Below are 20309 nucleotides of genomic sequence, written 5' to 3' on the forward strand. Positions count from 1 at the left end.
GCTTGAGAGCGTCAACAAAGAGAAATTTACACAATTGAGATTCTATCTGGTGAAGTCTGGAGGCTTAAAAATCCTTGAAATCAAGATATAATATCGGATGGTACCTCTTCTCTCGTCCAATTTCCGTAGATCGCTTCCGTTAAAAAAATCTTCCTTGATATTATGCAACAGTGCCTCCAGGAATATTCAGCTTCACCCTATTCATTTCTTAAACTTCAAATTCGCATGAAGAACTTCGACAGGTTCACTCTGGCAGATTTCACACCTCGCTCACTTTTCTGACGCTGCGTTTGCAACGGTTAAAGCGACCGGTTGACGCCCCAGTTGTCGGAGTGCCCTTATTGTGTTGGTTTTGGCCGCCTACGCCCTCACGCCCGGCTGTTTTTGTTTCAGATGAGGCCGGTAATCGGATACGCCCCAGTGTCCACAAAACTTTCGCGAAAGTCTGTAACAACTTCGACGCTCGAGTGTTTTGATACTTCCATCCCATTCGTTCTCGATGGCGCTTCACCGGTATAATTTGCCGAATTGCTATCGCTGGAAGTTCGGGAGGCAGTTTAGTTACCGCTTGTCAGGATGTCGGGTCGTAAGGATTATCTGCAGGAATGGGGGAGTCCTCTTCTAGTTGACCTAAGAGACCATAAGATTCCAGTACACTTGCTGTTTATTCGGGTAAAAAGTGGAAGATCCCTCTCATTCACCTAACGTCTGTTTTGGATAATTGAATCTGAATTCTTTCCTAAAGTTGAGGTATTACGAATCTTCATTGTAGGACAACCAATTCAACGAAATGATGGCGTTTTTCATACTTCAATGGGAAGGCAAATAACTTGGAGCTTTCCTCCTTTAACATTCCTACTGAAATACGAGGATGTATTTATATCTAGTTAGCCTAGACCAGTTCCATATTGCGTTTCCATAGCGACGAACAATAACTCATTAGAAGTGTCAGTGTGAAGTTTGAGGTCAAAAAAGTTAAACAGAGTTAATAATAATTTATAAATTGAAAGAATGAAGATGTCCACCGAAATTGTAAAAATCGAAAAATTGGAGTATTAAGCCATCATCAAGTACCTCTGTTTAAAAGGGTTAAGAGGTAAGCAGATTTACGAAGATATGCTCAATACCTCTGGTGACCAATGTCCTTCGTATGCGATTGTGAAAAATTGGACTGCAGGCTTCAAAAGAGGTAAATTTTCCATTGTAGGTGATGACCGATCGGGAAGGCCAGTTTCTGTGTCAGTCCCCGAAAATATCGATGCAGTTCATGACATGATTTTATCAGACCGTCGAATTGGGTTAAAACGGATATCTGAAGCACTGAATATTTCATACGAACGCTTTCATCATATCACGTCAATTTGGACATGAGAAAAAGTGCTGAAAAATGGATCCCCAAATGTTTGGAAGTTGACCGAAAGCGTGCCAGGGTAGAAGCATCGCGTTCGATCTGTGCTCGATTTGAAAACGATGTGGACTTCTTAAACCGAATTGTTACTATGGATGAGACTTGGGTACATTTCTACGATCCAGAAACAAAGCAACAATCGATGGAATTGCGACACTTTGGTTCTCCAAGACCTGCTGCAAAAGTTCTTGCTTACGTTTTTTGGGATCGCCATGGAGTTTTCAGGATTGACTTTTTGGATAAGGGTAGAACAATAACCGGAGATTACTTTTTGGTATTTTTATGGTACGTAATAGACATAATGAGAAAACTGGAAAACGTGTGTGATATCTTGTAATCGAATAAATGAAAAACTATATTCCGAAATTCATCTCTTTCGATAAAACTGTTGTGAGATAGAACTAAAAATAACATTTTTTATGGTTTTTCAACACCCAGTATCTTTTAAACCGAGCCCATTCGGAAAAAATGGTAAAGGAAAAAAAGTGTTTTTTGACCTCAAAAATCTTTTGTTGAAATATTTGTACGAGTCAAAGACTCACCCTGTAAACGCAGTCATGTATCAAAGCTCAGATCTCTTCAACTACACCTATCTGCATTAAAAGAATGCTTATTACTTGAATAACCAATCTCTGTTATTTGTACACGTCTCGACCAGAGAAATATATCTGTAGAGGACTCGAACTCTTTGAAAATTTCTGCTAATTGAGGAGATAAATCCGTTAACAATAGGAATCGCTCGAAGGCCGTCAGCTGCCTCCAAAAAACCAACGGTTGACTGACTGAGACGGAACCCGACCAGAGAAAGCAATTAATTTTTATTATCTAATCTGCCAAGTGCAATTAATCTCTGGAACGGATTCCGTCCCTGGCTTATGAACATTGGAAAGTTTGACGCGATAAAGGAAGACGAGTAGTAGCGGAGTCCTGTTCCAGAGTTCGCAGAACGAGAGTAAACTTTGCATGGGATGAACTTTTTTCGTCGAAATCGCCTGTCGAAACTTTCTAATTATTTCCAGACTTTGAGGCGCGCCCCTGGGCACTATCTCTCCGGAAATGTTCCAGATTCTGTACAACAGATAGCTCACAAATTTGCCTCGCTTCTTGAAGGAGTTATTTTTTTACCTTTACCAAGATTATCGGATTGTTATGTCTAGCAAAGAGTAGAACTTAAAACTCGAAACTGGAGCTAGTCTAGAGATCAATACGAAGATCGGAGTCCATGTAGGGGTGTAGTTCCCTGTCAGCAGTCCCACCATCACCCGAAGCTCAGCTCGTGACAGCTTCAGCAGCTTTCTGGTATAGGCCAGTGAAATCATCACGAATTTCTGTGACTGGGTAGGTCCAGGAGTGTTTCACCAAAGGGTTCCTCTGTTGTTCAACTCCCATTGTTGCTGCTTTATGTTGGTTTTTTCCAAGCTCACAAAAAGGCCCAGGACAAGCAGGTATGTTAACCTTGATGCCTTTTTTCCAAGTTCATCGGCTTTCTCATTTCCTTCAACACCACAAGGCCCTGGTACCCATCGTAGAGTCACTTTGTTATCACTGGCCAGTTGCTTTATAGTATTACGGTACTCCCATGTCAGCAGAGATCTCTGGCAGTGTGATATCAGGGACCCCAGCGTGGCCTGGCTGTCCTATATAGATATGCACCCCTTCAAGGTTCATTTTAATACACTCCTGAGCCCATACCTGAACAGACAGTGTCTGGGTCAGTAAAATAGAGGGTTCACTTCCCAGGGCTACAGATCTTCAGTTTAGCCATATGGAAGATGATCAAGGAAGCTGAGAGCCGCCTACACTTCCATCTGATGTGTTGCCAGTGTACTAAAACATTCACAAATAGGATAAACCTAGTACAACTGACCTCCCGGAGCACCCACTGGATGTTAAACAGCTCTGCCCTCGACCCAGGACAAATTCAATCCAATTCCATAAACATATTTGCTCAGCTCTTGCCTGCCTCGATCATCAACTCCCCTACCCCCCGAATAATTCGACATCTCTGATTTCCACCAGCCATCATCTCATCAAACCCGCCGTCAATCGGTGAAATGATGAGATAATTCGAGACCCCTTGCTGCATTCTGCCCCAAATACGTTCCAGAGAGAAATGTAAATCGATGCCGCGGCGTTTCAAAACATCATTAGCAAAATCGAGCGTGTGCAAGCATACACGACGTAAATTGCTCTCAGGCAAGCTTGATGCGCGTCAACAAATTCACAGCACGAAACTTTAACCCCGATTGGTCGTTCACGTACACGGACGCGTATGGTTCAGACGCAAGGTTGTTTTTTTTTTCATTTTAATCATTCGATGCCACAGGAGAAGCTAGATTGTGGTCTGGTGTAAAATTGCTGTATACCATATCGAGAACATTTGTTCACTAGGAATTTGTGGAATTTTTGAATGATTTTTCCATGATAGAACGTCAACTGCCAAAATTTTATAGCCTATAAAACGACCATAGACATAGAGACTGAGCAATATTATACTAGCATGAAATTTTCTATTTTATAGAAAGACATACGAGGATATATTGGAAAATTCTTATGGCCGTTTGCACCGTTTGTCTAAACAACGATTATATTCTTAAACAACGTTTAATTCCTTAACCGGGTTGCACCGTTCCTAAACGTTGATTTTAAAGGCCCTTAAACGTTGTTTAAACTAATCGCAGAAATTTGCTCGATTAAAGCTCGATTAAAACATTGATTGAAGTAATACTTCAAATTCGATTGACAACTGTGTTTTCTATTTGTGTTGATATAAAATTCGAATTAATAATGGATGATTTGGAAGATGAGATATTACTTGATGATGATCTTGATGCACTTGGCAATATCGAATTTGGATTTCCCAGATGTTTTCCCCGTAGAAGAAATTATTTCGAAAGAATGGACCTCACTTTTTTCAGGAGATTTCGTTCAACGAAAGAAACCGTGTTATTTTTTTGCCATATATGGAGAATGATTTGGAATTCAATAATTAGTTATATTATACATATATAGATATTTCAGGAATAATATTGTTGACTCAATAAATCAATTGCTACCTACATTGCGGTTTTATGCTAGTGCTGGTCAGTTGGCTTCTGTTGATAATTTCATAAATGTAGATGTATCGAAAGTATCAAGAATTATTGCTGCAAGTTCATTAGCAATTGGTAAATTATATTCCGAATTCATTACAATGAGCAAAGATGAGGATATAGTGCAAATTCAATAGTCCTTTCACAAGAAGGCTCTTTTTCCTCGAGTAATAGGATGTGTGATGCTATCCATGTTCGCACTTCAAATATTCAAAACACAACACCGAAACTCCAAAAGAAATGTTCAAATTTCCCACCTTGACAACAGAAGTTTAGTCAGAAAACCTCGACTTCTTTTTCTTTTTAATTTATCTTCTATGATGTGCTTGGCTGAAATTTTGAATTTTTTATGCTGTGAGTGGTGTTGCCAAACCTATCGATGATTAAAGTAAACAACGATTATGATTCCACGGTGCAAACCGTCAACCGCTAAGCAACGTTTAAATATTAAACGTCGATTAGTTTAACCATGGTTACCAGCGAAACGGTGCAAACGGGCATTAGCCTACAATAGAGCCAAACAAAATTTCAATGTCAAAATATTTTATTACTCAACATATTCTCCTCTTAATTGGATACATTTATTACAGCGAACCTGCAAGGTCTCTATACCTTTCAAAAAAAATGTTTCTTCTTGCTCTGCAAACGAGACCTCACAACTTTTATTACCTCCTCGTTGGAAGAAAATTTACGATCTTTTAAACTTTTTTTCAGTTGAGGAAAGAGATGATAGTCGGATGGAGCATAATCTGGTGAATAAGGGTGGTTTTCTAATAATTCAAACCCTAAATCACAAATATTTTGCAGGGCAACATGGAATTTGTGTGCCCATGCGTCCATGTCCTGCAAAAACAAAACAACTTTGGATAGCTTTCCCCTTCTTTTCTCTTCAATTTTTTTCCGTAGAATGGTCAGAAATGTCGAATACTAATCTCCGGTTACTATTCTACCCTTATGCAAAAAATCAATCATGATTACTCCATGGCAATCACAAAAAACTGAAGTGAGATCTTTTCCAGCAGATTTTTGGACACGAAACTTCTTAATTCTTGGAGAGCCAGAGTGTCGCCATTTCATCGATTGTTGCTTTGTTTCTGGATCGTAGAAATGTACCCAAGTCTCATCCATAGAAACAATTCGGTTAAAGTTAAAGAAGTCTACATCGTTTTTCGATTTTCACAATTTCGGTGGACATCTTCTTTCTTTTAATTTATTGCGTAACTCTGGTTTACTTTTTTGACCTCAAACTTCACACTGACCCTTCCAATGAGTTATTGTTCGATGCTATCGTAACGCAATAGTTTTTTTATGCATGGAACTGGTCTAGGCTAACTAGATATCAATACATCCTCGCATATGATCGTCGGGCCAATACCTGTTTCTTTTCTGTCAACATATAGGTGAGTGCGGACCAATCACAATTTTAGAAAAAGACAACTAGCAGGCCGGATGTTCAACTGAACAAGGAACTTCTTTGTGTCACTTTTTTTGACCGTATTTCATGCACAGATAGAAAGGGAAAGCACAGTTCAAGTCCCTATGTCTATGAAAACGACGAATCTTTTTGAACGGTCGTTATTTGCAAATTTCATCAAGCGTAGTTTGTTCTTAACATGAATAATTTTAAATTGGTAGAGTCAAGTATCCTTCAACGCCAATGAAAAAAAAAACAGTCATGAAAATTACTCAATTTGAAACGATTACAAAAAGTAGGTTTTTATGACAGATATTTTCAAACTGTGTGAGATAGAATCCATAACTTCGTTTACTCCTCAATTCAAACATAGATTTTTCCATGTCCGAATCCATCTGTAATCGGGGAAAATTTTTCTTCATTTCCAGGCGAAATACAAACAAGCACATACCCAGGCAGGATAATAGTGACAGAACCCAACGGTAACGTACAACCCAGGATGATTGTTGACAAATACAACGCTCGACGATGTGTGCTTGGGGAGGATGTCACCCTGCCTTGCGTCGCACAGGGACATCCGGTTCCGGGATACTACTGGAAGAGGGAACTGCAGGGACAGAGCGTGCCAGTGGCCTTGGGGGAGAGGCACATCCTCCTTTCAGCGGGGTTGTTGAAGATCACGAAGGTAAGGGGAGTGAACACTATGGAATAAAGGTTCATTGAAATTTTCAATAGAGGGGGAGAATAAGATGAGGGTTCATTGAAACTTATTGAAAAAACCATGCGAAAACATTGAATCTCGATATGGAAGATGATATACAAGGCAACTTTTTCAACGGAAATCGTAAAAATGAATCGTTTCACTGAAAATTCGAAAAATTGTCTTGAATGACTCGGGATGACAGTGAATTTGTAACTTGTAGCAACTGAAATGATGCATTTCCATTCGTTCTACTTCCTGATAGAGGACTCAACCAACCACAATTAAAAAAACCTTACAGAGGTATACAAGACCTGTATGTTAGCCCGTTAGTATAGTTTTTTTTATGGTTTTTTCATGATTCCTTTATGATATGGTGACTTTATGACACAATATACAAATTGATTAATGAATGAACTAAACACTCACAGGAGGTTTCATAAAATTTTGACAACAATTTGACAGTCACTCGATCCCCAAATTTAAATCAATAAAACCTTTGTATTTCTGAATATTTTGAAGGCGCAGCAATCGAGAATCTTTGAATGGAAGTATAAAAGTCATGAATTTCCCTTAATGTGCCCTTAATGCAAGGGATGCTTCCTTCATAAAACAATTTACGTGGATGAACAGTTATCAATTGACTCGCAGTAAAATGGTCACTGTACATGGTGTAGTGTTTGCTGAAGTCATTGTCTTTACGCCCTAAAAATTTTATCCAGTTCGGAGCACTGAAATTATAAATCAATGAATGGCCGAGTCACATATGTTCTTTGATGTATCCCGTTACCGAGAATAAATCTACAAAAGAACCAAAAATCCTTGTGAACAGATCTGGCCGCAGCTGTATCCCTCTCGAGTCAAAGACCTTCACTGTTACCTGTCTAACGCTAGTTGTCCCCAGTTATTGATTGATTTTAGGGAATCAGTATATCCTTAAACCGCTTATACTGGCCTCCTGGTTTCCGACCTTCCTCTGTGAATTCTCCACACAGAGCTATTTTGGGGAATTTTGTGTCTTGCATCCTCAGAATGTGGCAACTCCATCTGAGTAGGGGCCTCGTTACTTGAATCTCAACTGTTATACAACTCGCGCGCTGCGAGACTTCTTCAGTTGAAACTTTGTAGAACCTTCTGATGTGTCTGTCACATGAGTCACATGTTACCAGTTTTAGTACTCACACTTCCATTTTCTTTAGTAAAGTAAAAAGCTTAATTTCGAAGAATCCATTTTATTGGATCCACAGTTCCTCTGTGTCCTCTGTTCAATAATTTTCGAACGATATTTTGGGGTTTTCACCAAGAAATTGAACAAAAAAAAATTCAATAATCAGCAACTACAACGAGCTAGATGAACAAAAACATTCAAAATCTTTTTGATCAAAATGGCCATCTTAAATCTTACAAAATTTCATATTCTCTCTCAAATGACCCTCAAATTAATCTTTTAACAAGTCTTAGGATGTAAGTAACACATTTTAAACACGAGATGGCGCTCACATCACTTTAATCGCTTCATTTCCATCTTTATACTCTCTAATCTTTGGCAGTAATAATAGCACTTTCGTTTGAATTGTTTCACACAGTTTACTTCCCTTTAACGACGAACCAAGCTTTTTAATGACCATGACTATTCCGGCTATTGAGATAATCTCTGTCAACATTTCATTGACACCGATGAGGAGCTCTATCCAGTATCATAAAAAATATTTAACTCCATCAATTGTAAATGTGAACAAAATGGAACAAACCTTCAACTTTTCTAGAGATAATATAATGGAATACCCTCCGAGGAAGAGGAGATGAAAATTCTGCCTTCGTAAGAATTCAAAAAACTCCGGATATACCTGTTGAACCTCGTGACTGACCGCCTCCCCCAGCGGGTGGATTACGTCGGATCTCCGAGGCGGGATAGCATCTTTCACTATCACTCAATAAATGAGACATTCCTGGGGGATCGATATCCCGGGCGCGTCGTGAATTCCGATGCCGCGAGATGCCTCCTTCCCGCCTTTTTAACGTCGAGCAATTCCCCGATCTTTTAAACATGAGCCGCGTGCCCCGAATGCGAAATATTTTAATCAAGACAAGAAGCCCCGGCCCTAAGACGATTGTTTCTGTTTCGGTCTCTGATGACGGTGGGTAATGAAGGGGTCGGAGGGCTAGAGGGAGGTCGGAAATTCGTCTGTCTTGATGTCGTTAGTTGCCGATTACTAACTGAATCGGGGTACGTGGCGAGAATCATGATTGGGGAGATTAGACGTTCGAATCGTTGCGATTATGGTTATTGTTTTGTTGCGGGAATCTTGGTAACCTGCGTGAAAACTTGTGTCTCTCTGTGGAATGGAAGGTTTCGGCTTATTGGATATGTGATTTGCTAGGTCTCAAGAAAATCAGAAAAAGTTATTAATAGTGTAGGGTATGCGGATATTTCAGGTCAAAATTCTAGATAAATCATCGTGTTCGAGAACGAAAAACTTACCACCGGTAATATCACATCTGAACAATTAAGGATAGGGTTGGAAAAGGGCAGAAGATATGCTGGATATACAGAGTGGGCCCTTGAAAACGAAACAGCGAATCTGCTCCTAACGCATCCTACATTCATTCATTCATCTCATTGCTGTAACCCGTTACCGAGAATAAATCTACAAAAAAAACTCAAAAACGAAACTATCGGTGCTATCAAACCTTCAATTTCCTAAGGTTACTTGCGACTGTGTGCCCTCCTGTGACTAAAGAGACCCAACCGTGACCTGCAGATCCTTCCACACTCAGGGCATGGATAGTGACCAACCAGATCTGGCCGCCGCTGTATTCTTCTCGAGTCTCCATTGTAACTGTGTACCAAAGACCTCCACTGTGATCTGTCTAACGCTAGTTGTTCCCAGTTATGATTGGCATTAACTGATTTTATGGATCGTCGCAGTATATCCTTAAACCGCAAATACTGGCCTTCTGGTTTCCGAGTTCCCTCTGTGAATTCGCCATATAGAGCTATTATGGGAAGTCTTGTGTCTTGCATCCTCAGAATGTGTCCGCTCCATCTGAGGGCCCTAAGTACCTGAGTCTCAATTGTTATGAAACTCGCGCGCTGCAAGACTTCCGCATTTGAAACGTTGTGGAACGATCTGATGTGAATTATTTTTCTTAGATGCGTTTGTTCAAGCTGTTTAATATGTTGCCTGTAGGGCGTCCAGCTTTCGCTTCCGTGAAGAAGTGTTGGGAGGACCACTGTTTTGTGAACAGCTGTCTTGGTCTTCAGATTGAGGTCGTGATTTTGAAACACTCTGTCCTTTATCTTCCAGAATACCCGTGATGCCGAATTGATACGGTTGTGTATTTCCGTGTCCAGGTTAACCCTAGAATTTATGAAGTTTCCCAAGTATTTGAACTGCTCGACCTGTTCTAGAGTTTCATCCTCCAGGCTGATATTTGTTTGAAGGCTTTCTGGCGGATTTACAAGCATTTTGGTTTTGTCAATATGTTTATAGGAGTCCAACATCATCTGTAGATCCTCTGAGCTGCGAGCGATAAGTGAACAGTCGTCTGCATATTGAAGTTCAGTGATAAACTTGGTACGGGTTTTTGCTCTGAGGCGCTTCTGGTAAAACAGGCCTCCATAAAATCTGAATCTTATCCCAACACCTCTTACGGGCATACTCATGTCAGCAATTATCGATACAGCTATGCCGAAAATATTGAAGAGTAAATGCGCTAATACGCAGCCTTTTTTTATTCCAGAGTTGGTTGAGAAATGGTCGGTTGTAGAGCCATTATGCTGTATTCTAGCGGTGTTGTTGGTATGGAGGCTTTTACACACTGCTAAGAATTTTTCGGTATTCCAAGGCGTCCCAAGATTTTGTATAGCGCTCTCCGATTCATCGAGTCGAAGGCCTTACTTAAATCGATGTAGGCTGTATAGATCCTTGATTGTTGTTCACGGACCTTCTCTTGCAGCTGTTGCAGTTTAAAAATTCGGTCCACCGTACCTCGATTTGGTCGAAAGCCGCACTGGGATTCAGGTAATAGCTTTTCTAAGAGTGGCATCAGACGAATGACCACAATCTTCGAGAGAATTTTACCGGCCACACTAAGCAACGATATGCCCCTGTAATTGTTGAAATTTGACGTATTGCCTTTGTTCTTATAGTGGTTGATAACTAAAGCGTCTCTGGAGTCTTGTGGCACATCTCCTTGTTCCCAGATCTTGCGGAATAGTGTAAGGAGACTATTGACAATGTCTTCATCCAGGGCTTTAAATATCTCCGCTGGAACGCCGTCTAGACTTATTATTTTTCATATATTTTATCGCACTTATGATTTCCGACATTGAGATTTCGTCATCGAGCGATGTCATCGGACTATACGCGCGGTGCAGTTCTAAAATGGATTAATCCGAGTCGTTATTTTGATTCAAGACCTGAGAGTAAATGCTCCTTCCATCAGTTAGGATAACTCCATAAGCATCTCTTATAGGAAAGTTAGCTTTGTTCTTGGACCATAAACAGTTCTAATAGCTTCGAAAAAACGCCTGTAGTCATGGTTATCGGCGTAGAGTCATTCGGGGTAACTGAGCGCAGAGGGTAAGTGTGCGCAGTGCGTATATCTCGACTATGCAATGTATGAAAGAGTTTGGGTGAAGCAAGGGCGCAGAATCCCCAAATTTGTTTTTCTTAAGAGTGCGTCGTGCGACGTTTCGTTAACTTTTTATTTGCAATCAATCAAATTCACTAGTTTTCTTCTTAATTTTTAGCATCTCTGTAAATTTTGCCAAGTCTAAGTTCCGAGTTCGACAGTGTGAAACAATATTTTATTCGATCATGGGCATATTAATCTAAATATATAATAAAAAATTTTATGTTCTCTTAGCTGCTCAACTCTATAAGAACGTCAATTCAAATTTTGACTTACTGGGGAAAGTGTGCGCGGGTAAGTGTGCGAATAGATTCATTATATGGGCATTAGTTCAGTGAGGAATAAATTATGACATTGTTGATTTTCTTGGTTAAGACTCGATCAATATTGTTCTATTTGTTCGGAAAAATATAAAGAGCCACCAACAGGGGAATGTATCAAGTGTTGTGTTCACCAAGAATTGTAGCACGAACAATAATGCACTGCTTGTAAAAAGGCGCTCCTGTATTGACAATAAACAGCATTTCTCTAATATTGTAACATTTTGATGATATTATTTTGTAATTTGTTTTGATTGTTTGGTTCACTAAGCACTGCGTTCACTTACCCCGTGAGGGTGCGCACACTTACCCGCAATACGGGGCATGTGAACGCACTCCGACTTTCACCATTAAATTTCTTTTTGCGGAAAGAAAACGTTTTTGATTTGTTGGCTTTTTGATGTTTTTTTATAGATTAGAAAGTTCTCTATCTCATGAATATGTTTTAATATTCCTAGCTTCAACATTTGAAACAGGGTATGGCTTGAAAGGCAAAAGTGCGCACAGTTGCCCCGAATGACTCTAATCTTGCATTTTCTTAGCTTTTTCTCTCCACCAGCTATACTAGATTTTTCTTATTTTTTGACGGACCTCGCGTTTTATGTTCATAAGACTGTTTTGGGCTGCAACATAGCCTGGTTCCTACAGATATGTCATCAACATCCCCTGGCTCTCTCTCTCTACCCGAGCCTCAACGGTGGAAACGTATAACGAAAACATTCTAACATTCCTGGCTCATATTCCCTCGCGCAAATAGCAGGGCGCTGGCGACGACAGCCCGTTTTAATTTCGTTCATCGGATTCGAAACAAATTTGTTCGCCAGCCGTGCCGCTGCTCCGTCTGAAACATACATTACCACGGTCAAATTAACTGTATTTAAGGAGGGTTGAATTAAAGGACTCCCCCGTGTTGTTCCTCCGCATACTTTATAAACGGAAACGAGGTGCCGACGCGAAATTACAGCGTGCGGGGTAGGATTTAGGGGCGTTGCAACGCGGAAACTGTTCGGATAAATGTGCACCAAGTGCGGCTTGCCGACCCTATAATTTGGCTGTATTAGATCTGGAAAGTTTCGCTGTAGAGATTGCGGTTTGAACGTGGAGCGGATTTTTTCAAGGTTTCAATAGAAGACGGCTTGATTGTGGAAAAATAGGTGATGTTCTGAGTGACATAGAAAACAGAACATCCGAAATTAATGAATTTATCAGAAAAAAAATTATAGAAATCAAGTTGTTTGAGTCAGGATAAGAAACTATCATTTTTTAACCATATAGACTAGAGAGCATTGTTTTATACTATTCTCTGTTTTATGCTGCTTTAATTTTTTTATCACCCCCAGGCAGGGTCGTTCCTAGGGTACAAGCCGTCCGCGTCACCTTGAGATTTTGCCGCCCTCATGCCTACACATATAATTAAACAAAAGACACAGAAGAGTAAAAACTGCATAGTGATTTATTTTCCAAAATACTGATCCTAGAAAAAATCTGATTACTTATTCCTGATCTACGACCTCGAATTAGTCAGTAAAATGACCCGGGTCGATATAGCTAAATGCATAATTTTTTGTTCGGTGTTGAAGCACAGGTAGCAGACGAAATTTTTCTAAATCCGAAATTTTTTATTTTTCGAAGTACAGGGTGCGGCACGGAGGATGGATGGTTTTAAAAAAATAATAAAAGCGTTAATTTTTACTCAAAAACACATTTATTGACGGAATCAGATTCTCAAGGAAATAGCATTTGAGACAGTCAAGTGTGGAAAATCACATCAGGCATGTGGTGGCCGAAATCGGTGATGCAGTGCTGGAGGCGCTCTTGGAAGTTCGCGTAGACTCTCTCCAACATCGCTCTCTCAACTTGGGCAACTTCCACGCGAATAGCCCTTTTCAATTCGTCCAGAGTTCGGGGCTTGGTCTCGTATACTCTAGCCTTGAGGTGTCCCCATAAGAAAAAATCGCATATGGATAAATCTGGGGACCGGGGAGGCCAATGAACATCGCCAAACCTGGAAATAAGGCGACCAGGGAAGAGAGGGCGAATAACGTCCATTGATGCTCTGGCTGTGTGGGCGGTCGCCCCATCCTGTTGGAACCACACACGTCGGATTGGAACACGTTGCCGTCGTAATTCGGGGATAAAGAAGTTGTTGATCATTTCGACGTACCGCTCTGAGTTCACGGTAACAGCACGACCATTAACGTCTTCGAAGAAGTAAGGGCCAATGATGCTAGTTTGCGTAACTTTTGGGCTGTGCAGCGGTCTTTCGTGTAAGTGTTGTGGATTTTCATTAGACCAATAACGGTAATTCTGCCGGTTAACCATGCCGTTGAGGTGAAAGTGGGCTTCGTCACTCATGAACAAAATGAGGTTCTCATTTTGATCGATCAGTATAAATTATAATATAATGATAAATGCTAGGAACACACGAGTCTAACGGCACCTTCCCCACTTCTCTCGTCCTCATTGGGGAAAAGTTATGCCCATCTGAAAAACGTCCGCCCTCCGTGCCGCACCTTGTATATCGACACGAGTAATTTATTTTGACTAATAAGGAGTCATAGATCGCGAATATGCAATCAGATTTTTCCTAGGATCAGTATTTTAGGAAATAAATCACTTTAAGTGAAAAAGTTCGAAAACATTTGTAAAATTTGAGGAGCTGTAGTAGCCAGAAAAGAGACACTGGACATATGCTGATTTTTTTTGGGTTAGATTGATCCTCTGCGAATGAAAAAATCCAATTTTCATTTGCCTGCCGTGAACAGTTTAGATTTTATGATTTTCCCCGCGAAGGTCCAAAATTTCCAATTTTTGATCAACCATAACTTGAAAATTAATCCTTTCAGCAAAATTCTTTTTGTATATTCGTGATCTACGCCCTCGATTTAGTGAATACTCCAGTTTTGGTAGAAATTGGGAAGATCGAAAATTTTTCAAATTTTCCATATGTATGGAAAAATTGCGATTTTTCGAAAAATATTTTTGGTCTCCGATCGAAACCAAATTTATACTGTCGACTGATTCAAGGGCGAAGAAAACGAATATGCAAACAGATATTTTTTAAAAAAATTATTTTTCAAGTTATGGTCGATGATAAATTGGAAATTTTGGACCTTCCCGAAAAAAATCATAAAATCTCGAATGTTCGAGGTAGATGGATGAAAATTGAAATTTTCTATTTGCAAAAGATTCGTCTATCGTAGAAAAAATCAACATACGTCTAATTCTTTTTTTCTGTCTGCTACAGCTCCTCAAATTTGACCAATTTTTTCGAAATTTTCCACCAAAAGTGGTTTATTTCCTAAAATACTGATCCTACAAAAAATCTAATTGTTTTTTCATGATCTACGATCTCGAATTGGTCAGTGAAATAACCCGGGTCAGAATGTACCCTCAAATTGTCTTATCGGTCATTTTCATAAGGAGATAGTTGAAAAAACAACGTTGAACAATATCTTTGAAAATTGGTCGTAATCTGTGGTCGTCTAACGTGGAAACGGTCTATCGAAAAAATACTCAGTTGACATCATTCGACACAGAATCTCGTGCTTCACAATATTTTTCGAAGTTCTCTAAACAATAATTTGAGTTTCCATAACCGAAAAACCACTAAAATACTTCTTTCGAGGACATCTTTGTGGGCACCCAAACTGAAGCTTACATACCCCAAGAGGGGAAAAATTAGGATACTTTTATTGAGCCACTAATAAACCCACTACAAAGATTTTTCTCGGAAACTTTCAACCAATCCCAATTCAACTGGACTATGGAAATAATTTCGCCACAAAATTAAAATTGAAACGAGCGTTGGAACAGAAATCGATTATTTATGTTTACATAATGCTCGTCATTCGAATCGATGATATTTCAACCGAAACCGAGGACTTGCGATGTTTGCTCAGGGCATTGATTGCCAGATTAACTAGTGACGTACTCCAGTCCAGAGCCGTACTCCGACCTTTAGCGCTTTCGCCACTTTGCAACCGTCCAGGTTGCAATTTGGCGAAAGCACTTCGAGAATCTCCGCGCGCTGTCGAACAACAATTCGAAATTCCGTGTTTCAGGTCAGATTAGAGGACAGGGGAGTGTACGTGTGCTTCGCGAACAATTCCGCCGGGGAGGAGAGCGTGAGGGTGACCCTGGAGATCACTGCACCCTTATCAGCCCATGTCCAACCTCAAGTGCAGGTCGTGGACGTCGGCAAGGAGGCCAGTTTCCAGTGTATTCCAAATGGATTTCCCGTGTCCCAGGTTTCCTGGATGCACAACGGTAAGTCTGTAATCCTCAGTCATATCCGTTTACGTTCTGTTAGGCCCATTGTGTGGCTTGGGGTATTAACATTGCGAGGTTGAGAATCTGCTGAATACTGATCAGTGGATTTATTCATGTTGTCCGGGGGTTGGAATGGTCTTCAGATGATTATTACGGATGGTTTTCCCTTTGGCTGAAACACCATAGTAGGCAGTCAAAATTTCAGAAGAAGTGATTATTCAGTCGTTGATTTCAGAGCACTTTTATCTAATTTTCGTGTGATAATAAGGATGTGAAAGATGTGAAGCAGGGACCAACTAAAATATTTCACCATATACGCTAAGTAGAGTGGATTTCCCTAAGTTTGAATCATTCTTCTAGGCCAAAATTACACTGCGCAAAAAAATTAACGCACATTCTGAAAATCTCAATTTTAATGAAAGTTAACTCTTAATTGACTTTATAACTTATTTTGTATATTCCTTCGGGAAGATTTTGAACGAAACAAGACACCTTAAATGGAAGAAAAATTCTGGATTTCACCGAATCTTATATGAAAGAAGAGAAATGAACAACTTTCAAAATACTCAAATACTGATAAGTGATTTAGTACTCGGTATTTCCACCCCTTGCGTTAATTACAGCTCGGCAACGACGGTTCATACTCAAAATGAGTGATCTTAAAATGTTCTGATCTAATCCTTCCCAGATTTCTCCGAGTTGGATTCCTAAGTCATTAAGAGTAGCTGGATGATTTTCTGAACTTCTCAGCCTTCTTTCAAGGGTGTCCCAAACCTGCTCAATCGGATTGAGATCTGGACTTCTTGCTGGCCATTCCATTCGAGAGACTTCAACCTCTTCAAGGTACTCCTGAACGATGCGCGCACGATGGGGTCTGGCATTATCGTCCATAAAAATGAAATTTTCACCAATGTATGGGGCAAATGGCACTACATGCTCTTCAAGAATGTTCCTTATATACTTATCAGCATTCATAGCTCCATTATCAACGACCACTAGGTCTGTGCGAGCAGTCAAAGATATTCCACCCCATACCATAATCGATCCTCCCCCGAAACCAGTAGTATTCAGGAAATTGCACTGAGCATATCTTTCATGTGGACGTCTGTATACAAGGGAACGTCGATCACAATGGTAGATGCAGAATCTAGACTCATCTGTGAAGAGAACTTTTTCCCAATTGGCCTCTTCCCAATGGATATGCTCTCTCGCAAAATCCAAACGCGCCCTTCGATGGGCTGGGGTAAGAGCTGGGCCTCTTGCCGCTACACGAGGCCTTAAATCATATTCTCTGAGGCGATTTCTTATTGTCTAAGTGCTAATTTGCACCTCATGAGTTTGCTCAAGCTGAATTTGAAGGAGGCGAGCGGTTGCAAACCGTTGTCTCAACGAAGAAACTCTCAAGTAACGTTCTTGAATGGCAGTTGTTACCCGTGGTCTACCCTGTCCTGGTCTTCGGACATTCATACCTGTCTCCCTGAGTCGCTGCAACATTCTGGACACACTTTTATGGGAAACTCCAAACCTTTCTTCAATTATTGTGTATGTCCACCCTTCTTCTCGCAAAACTACCGATTGGGCACATTCCTCTTGGGTCAAATTGCGTGTTTTGCGTTGCATAGCGATCGAGTGTAGAAAATCAAACGAGAGAAAAACTGTTGGTCACTAGAATTGATCGAGAACAACTGATTTTAGAATGAAGCCAATACATTCAAAATCTGATAATATCATCTTTTTTATTCCTGATGGGAAAAAACATCTGTATTGAAGAAAACCGTTGAAAGCGGATAACATATGCATGCATAATTCTGATAAAAATAATTATCATTGAGAACACCTTCAGTTGTAGAATAAATTTGAGATTTCAATAATGTGCGTTAATTTTTTGCGCAGTGTATTTCATTTGCTAGACCCATCCTCATCGGGGGTTTCCTGAAACGATAATGCTCTGTATGCTCTGTAAGGAGGTGTAGCATATTCTTGATGAGCTCCAAATGCTTCTTAGTTCTCTGTTATAAAGTTCCCAATGACCTTTTTTGAGATATCTCCAGAGAAATTCACTATTGGTTTTCTACTTCCCCTAAACTTTTTTCTGTAGGTACAATTTCCTGAACCAATGAAAAGAGTTTGTGGTCCTTCCTTGGCAAATGTATTGGACTCCAATTTCCTTCGATTTCCGTTCATGACAACTTTCAATAAAAACAGGTGGTGGGTTGTAGGGTATCATCTTCTTGGGAAAGAGAGTTGCGGAGAAGGGAAGAAGAGTATGATACTCAAAGTCACTTAAGCATTTGGAGCCAGACGGCCATGTTGTCTCCAATGAAAATTGACAGAATGCAACAAGAACTACCCGAGTTTTTCTAATCGTAACAACAAAGAAAAACTCGAGCGACTGTTGCACGCTAAAAAGTTCGCCCCAGTGTACAACTTCTCCAGCTACACCTTTTTGGCCGTTTTCCACTCGTAATCATTACGTAGTCGGGCTCGCTGGGACAGCAAAAACCGAATTAATGGAATAGTAAAACTGCCAGAACAGCCCCGGCAATAAGCATTAGTTCTACGCCGGAGAATTGGAACTATTAAATTCTCCTTGCTTCTTTATGGGGTAACCTGTTGCGTTCGTAGGATCGTGACCAACTTCGCGGTCTCATGCCGCTTGTCCGAATGACAAACGGTTCTCAAATATGGGGACGGGATTTCACTTTTTAATGTTCGGAAATGGGGCGGTTCGGTGTGCGAATTGGTTGTTTTGTTTATGGCGCGACGGGGTGCGAGGGGGTGTGTTTGATTTGGACTTATGAAAATGTTGGTTGTTTGGATTCCGACACGAATTGCGGAGTTTATTCAACAGGGTTTGCGTGAAACGAATGTGTGCGGAAGGGTTTTTGTCGGTTTTGACGCCTGTGCCGTCTTCGTTGATATACGACTCTTCTGAAATTATGCGAAGAACTTTTGGAGGTGTATAAAATCAAGATGTCTTTCATATAAACTCCTCTGTCTGCAAGTCATTGCCTTCTGAAATTAGGGAATAGTTTTTTCATAATGAAGTATCTTCTATACTCCATTCACATTTATTTTAGCGGTCGGTTGGTCATAAAATAAAAGAGAATTCATATAATGTTTCATCTGAATCTAAACGACTTATATTTCAGCTGAATATTTCCACAATCAGAAAGATTGTGAATGAAGAGGATGACAAAGAATTTCCTCCAATTGGGAGACCCAAAAAAGTGGTGGCATTTGAGAATTTTATGTTTGAGTGAATTAATGCGAAAAGTTTACTACAGGATTTTCGATTAATGTCATCGTAGAATAAGTTCCCAAAAATTGATTTTCCTGTTTTTCATTTGACTTGTTCTATACATTGTAAATGTCTTAAGGTACCAATAAATACCTAATTATTATTATTATATCAATGTATTAAGATGAACAGCCACAAATACGCGCCTGTTGTCCTGTTAATTGTTTATTCATGTGAAATTTTTGTTCAAAGGTGAAGTTCATCTTGACTTGAAACTTCCTTTCATTCCTTTTACTTATACTGATGCAAGATGATTTTTGTTGAAGAATTTAACATTCTTGTAATTTTCTGTTGATTCCTTCGGGAGATACCCATTCCCAACCACTGTATTTTATCTTCTGGTTAATATTTCTGAAATCTACAACTGATGTAACGTATTCAAACATTAACCAAAGAAGATAACGAACATTAACTCTCCTCAAGCTAGTGCATATTATGATATTATACTGATCTCTTGTATTTTCCATGCAAATAACTGGATTTGGTATGACTTCAATCAGTTTGCATAAACTTCAATTATGTTCGTCACATATTTTCTACATTTTCGTATTCTACAGAGTAAAATGTGTCAAATTTCCATAGCCAACCGAGTGCTAAAATAAAAGTGAATGGAGTATAAACAGAACAAAATATACACACTGTAAAAGTTTTACTAATAAATTATAGCTTCTTCAATATTTAAGACACATTACCTGTAGAGTGATCCGAAAACTTGAAGAAGACTCGAAAGCTCTTCTGGAATTCACTGAAACAAAATCATACATTTATCTCGAATCTTTCTCAAGATGTTACTTATAGTTAAAACTATCATACACAGATAAATTTCCGTATTTCGACAACAGAATTTAGTGTAGATTCAGAATATGATATAAAAAATCGATATTCTCATGTCCCAATCAATGGTGACACTCTTTCCAAAACTACCCGACACGATAACAAAAGTTAACAATCGGGAACAACGGTTAAAAAAAATCGAAATTCATCAACGCCCCTGGAACAATGGGTTGAACTCGCCGAACGTAAAATTCAACTTGTTAGGAGGACTTTGAATGGACGGACAGTGCAGCAAGTTCCATCTGGTTTACTGGAACAATGCCGGCCAGAACGAGAATTGAAAGCGGCGAGCCATACAGAGAGCGACACAGAAACTCAGTTATATAACTG

At 39.8% G+C, this 20309-nt stretch overlaps 1 protein-coding gene across 2 annotated transcripts in view; it reads left to right on the top strand.

Moving 5' to 3' along the window:
- Positions 1 to 20309, top strand: part of LOC123306818 (Down syndrome cell adhesion molecule-like protein Dscam2) — a 128049-nt gene that overhangs the window by 79818 nt on the left and 27922 nt on the right. For both annotated transcript variants that reach the window (XM_044888970.1, XM_044888971.1), the window contains exons 5-6: positions 6343 to 6599; positions 15637 to 15841. In XM_044888970.1, the coding sequence (XP_044744905.1) occupies positions 6343 to 6599; positions 15637 to 15841 (462 nt within the window). The remainder of the gene's footprint in view (positions 1 to 6342; positions 6600 to 15636; positions 15842 to 20309) is intronic.

Source organism: Coccinella septempunctata, chromosome 2 (genome assembly GCF_907165205.1).
Source record: "Coccinella septempunctata chromosome 2, icCocSept1.1, whole genome shotgun sequence".
In the NCBI taxonomy this organism is placed as follows: Eukaryota; Metazoa; Arthropoda; class Insecta; order Coleoptera; family Coccinellidae; genus Coccinella; species Coccinella septempunctata.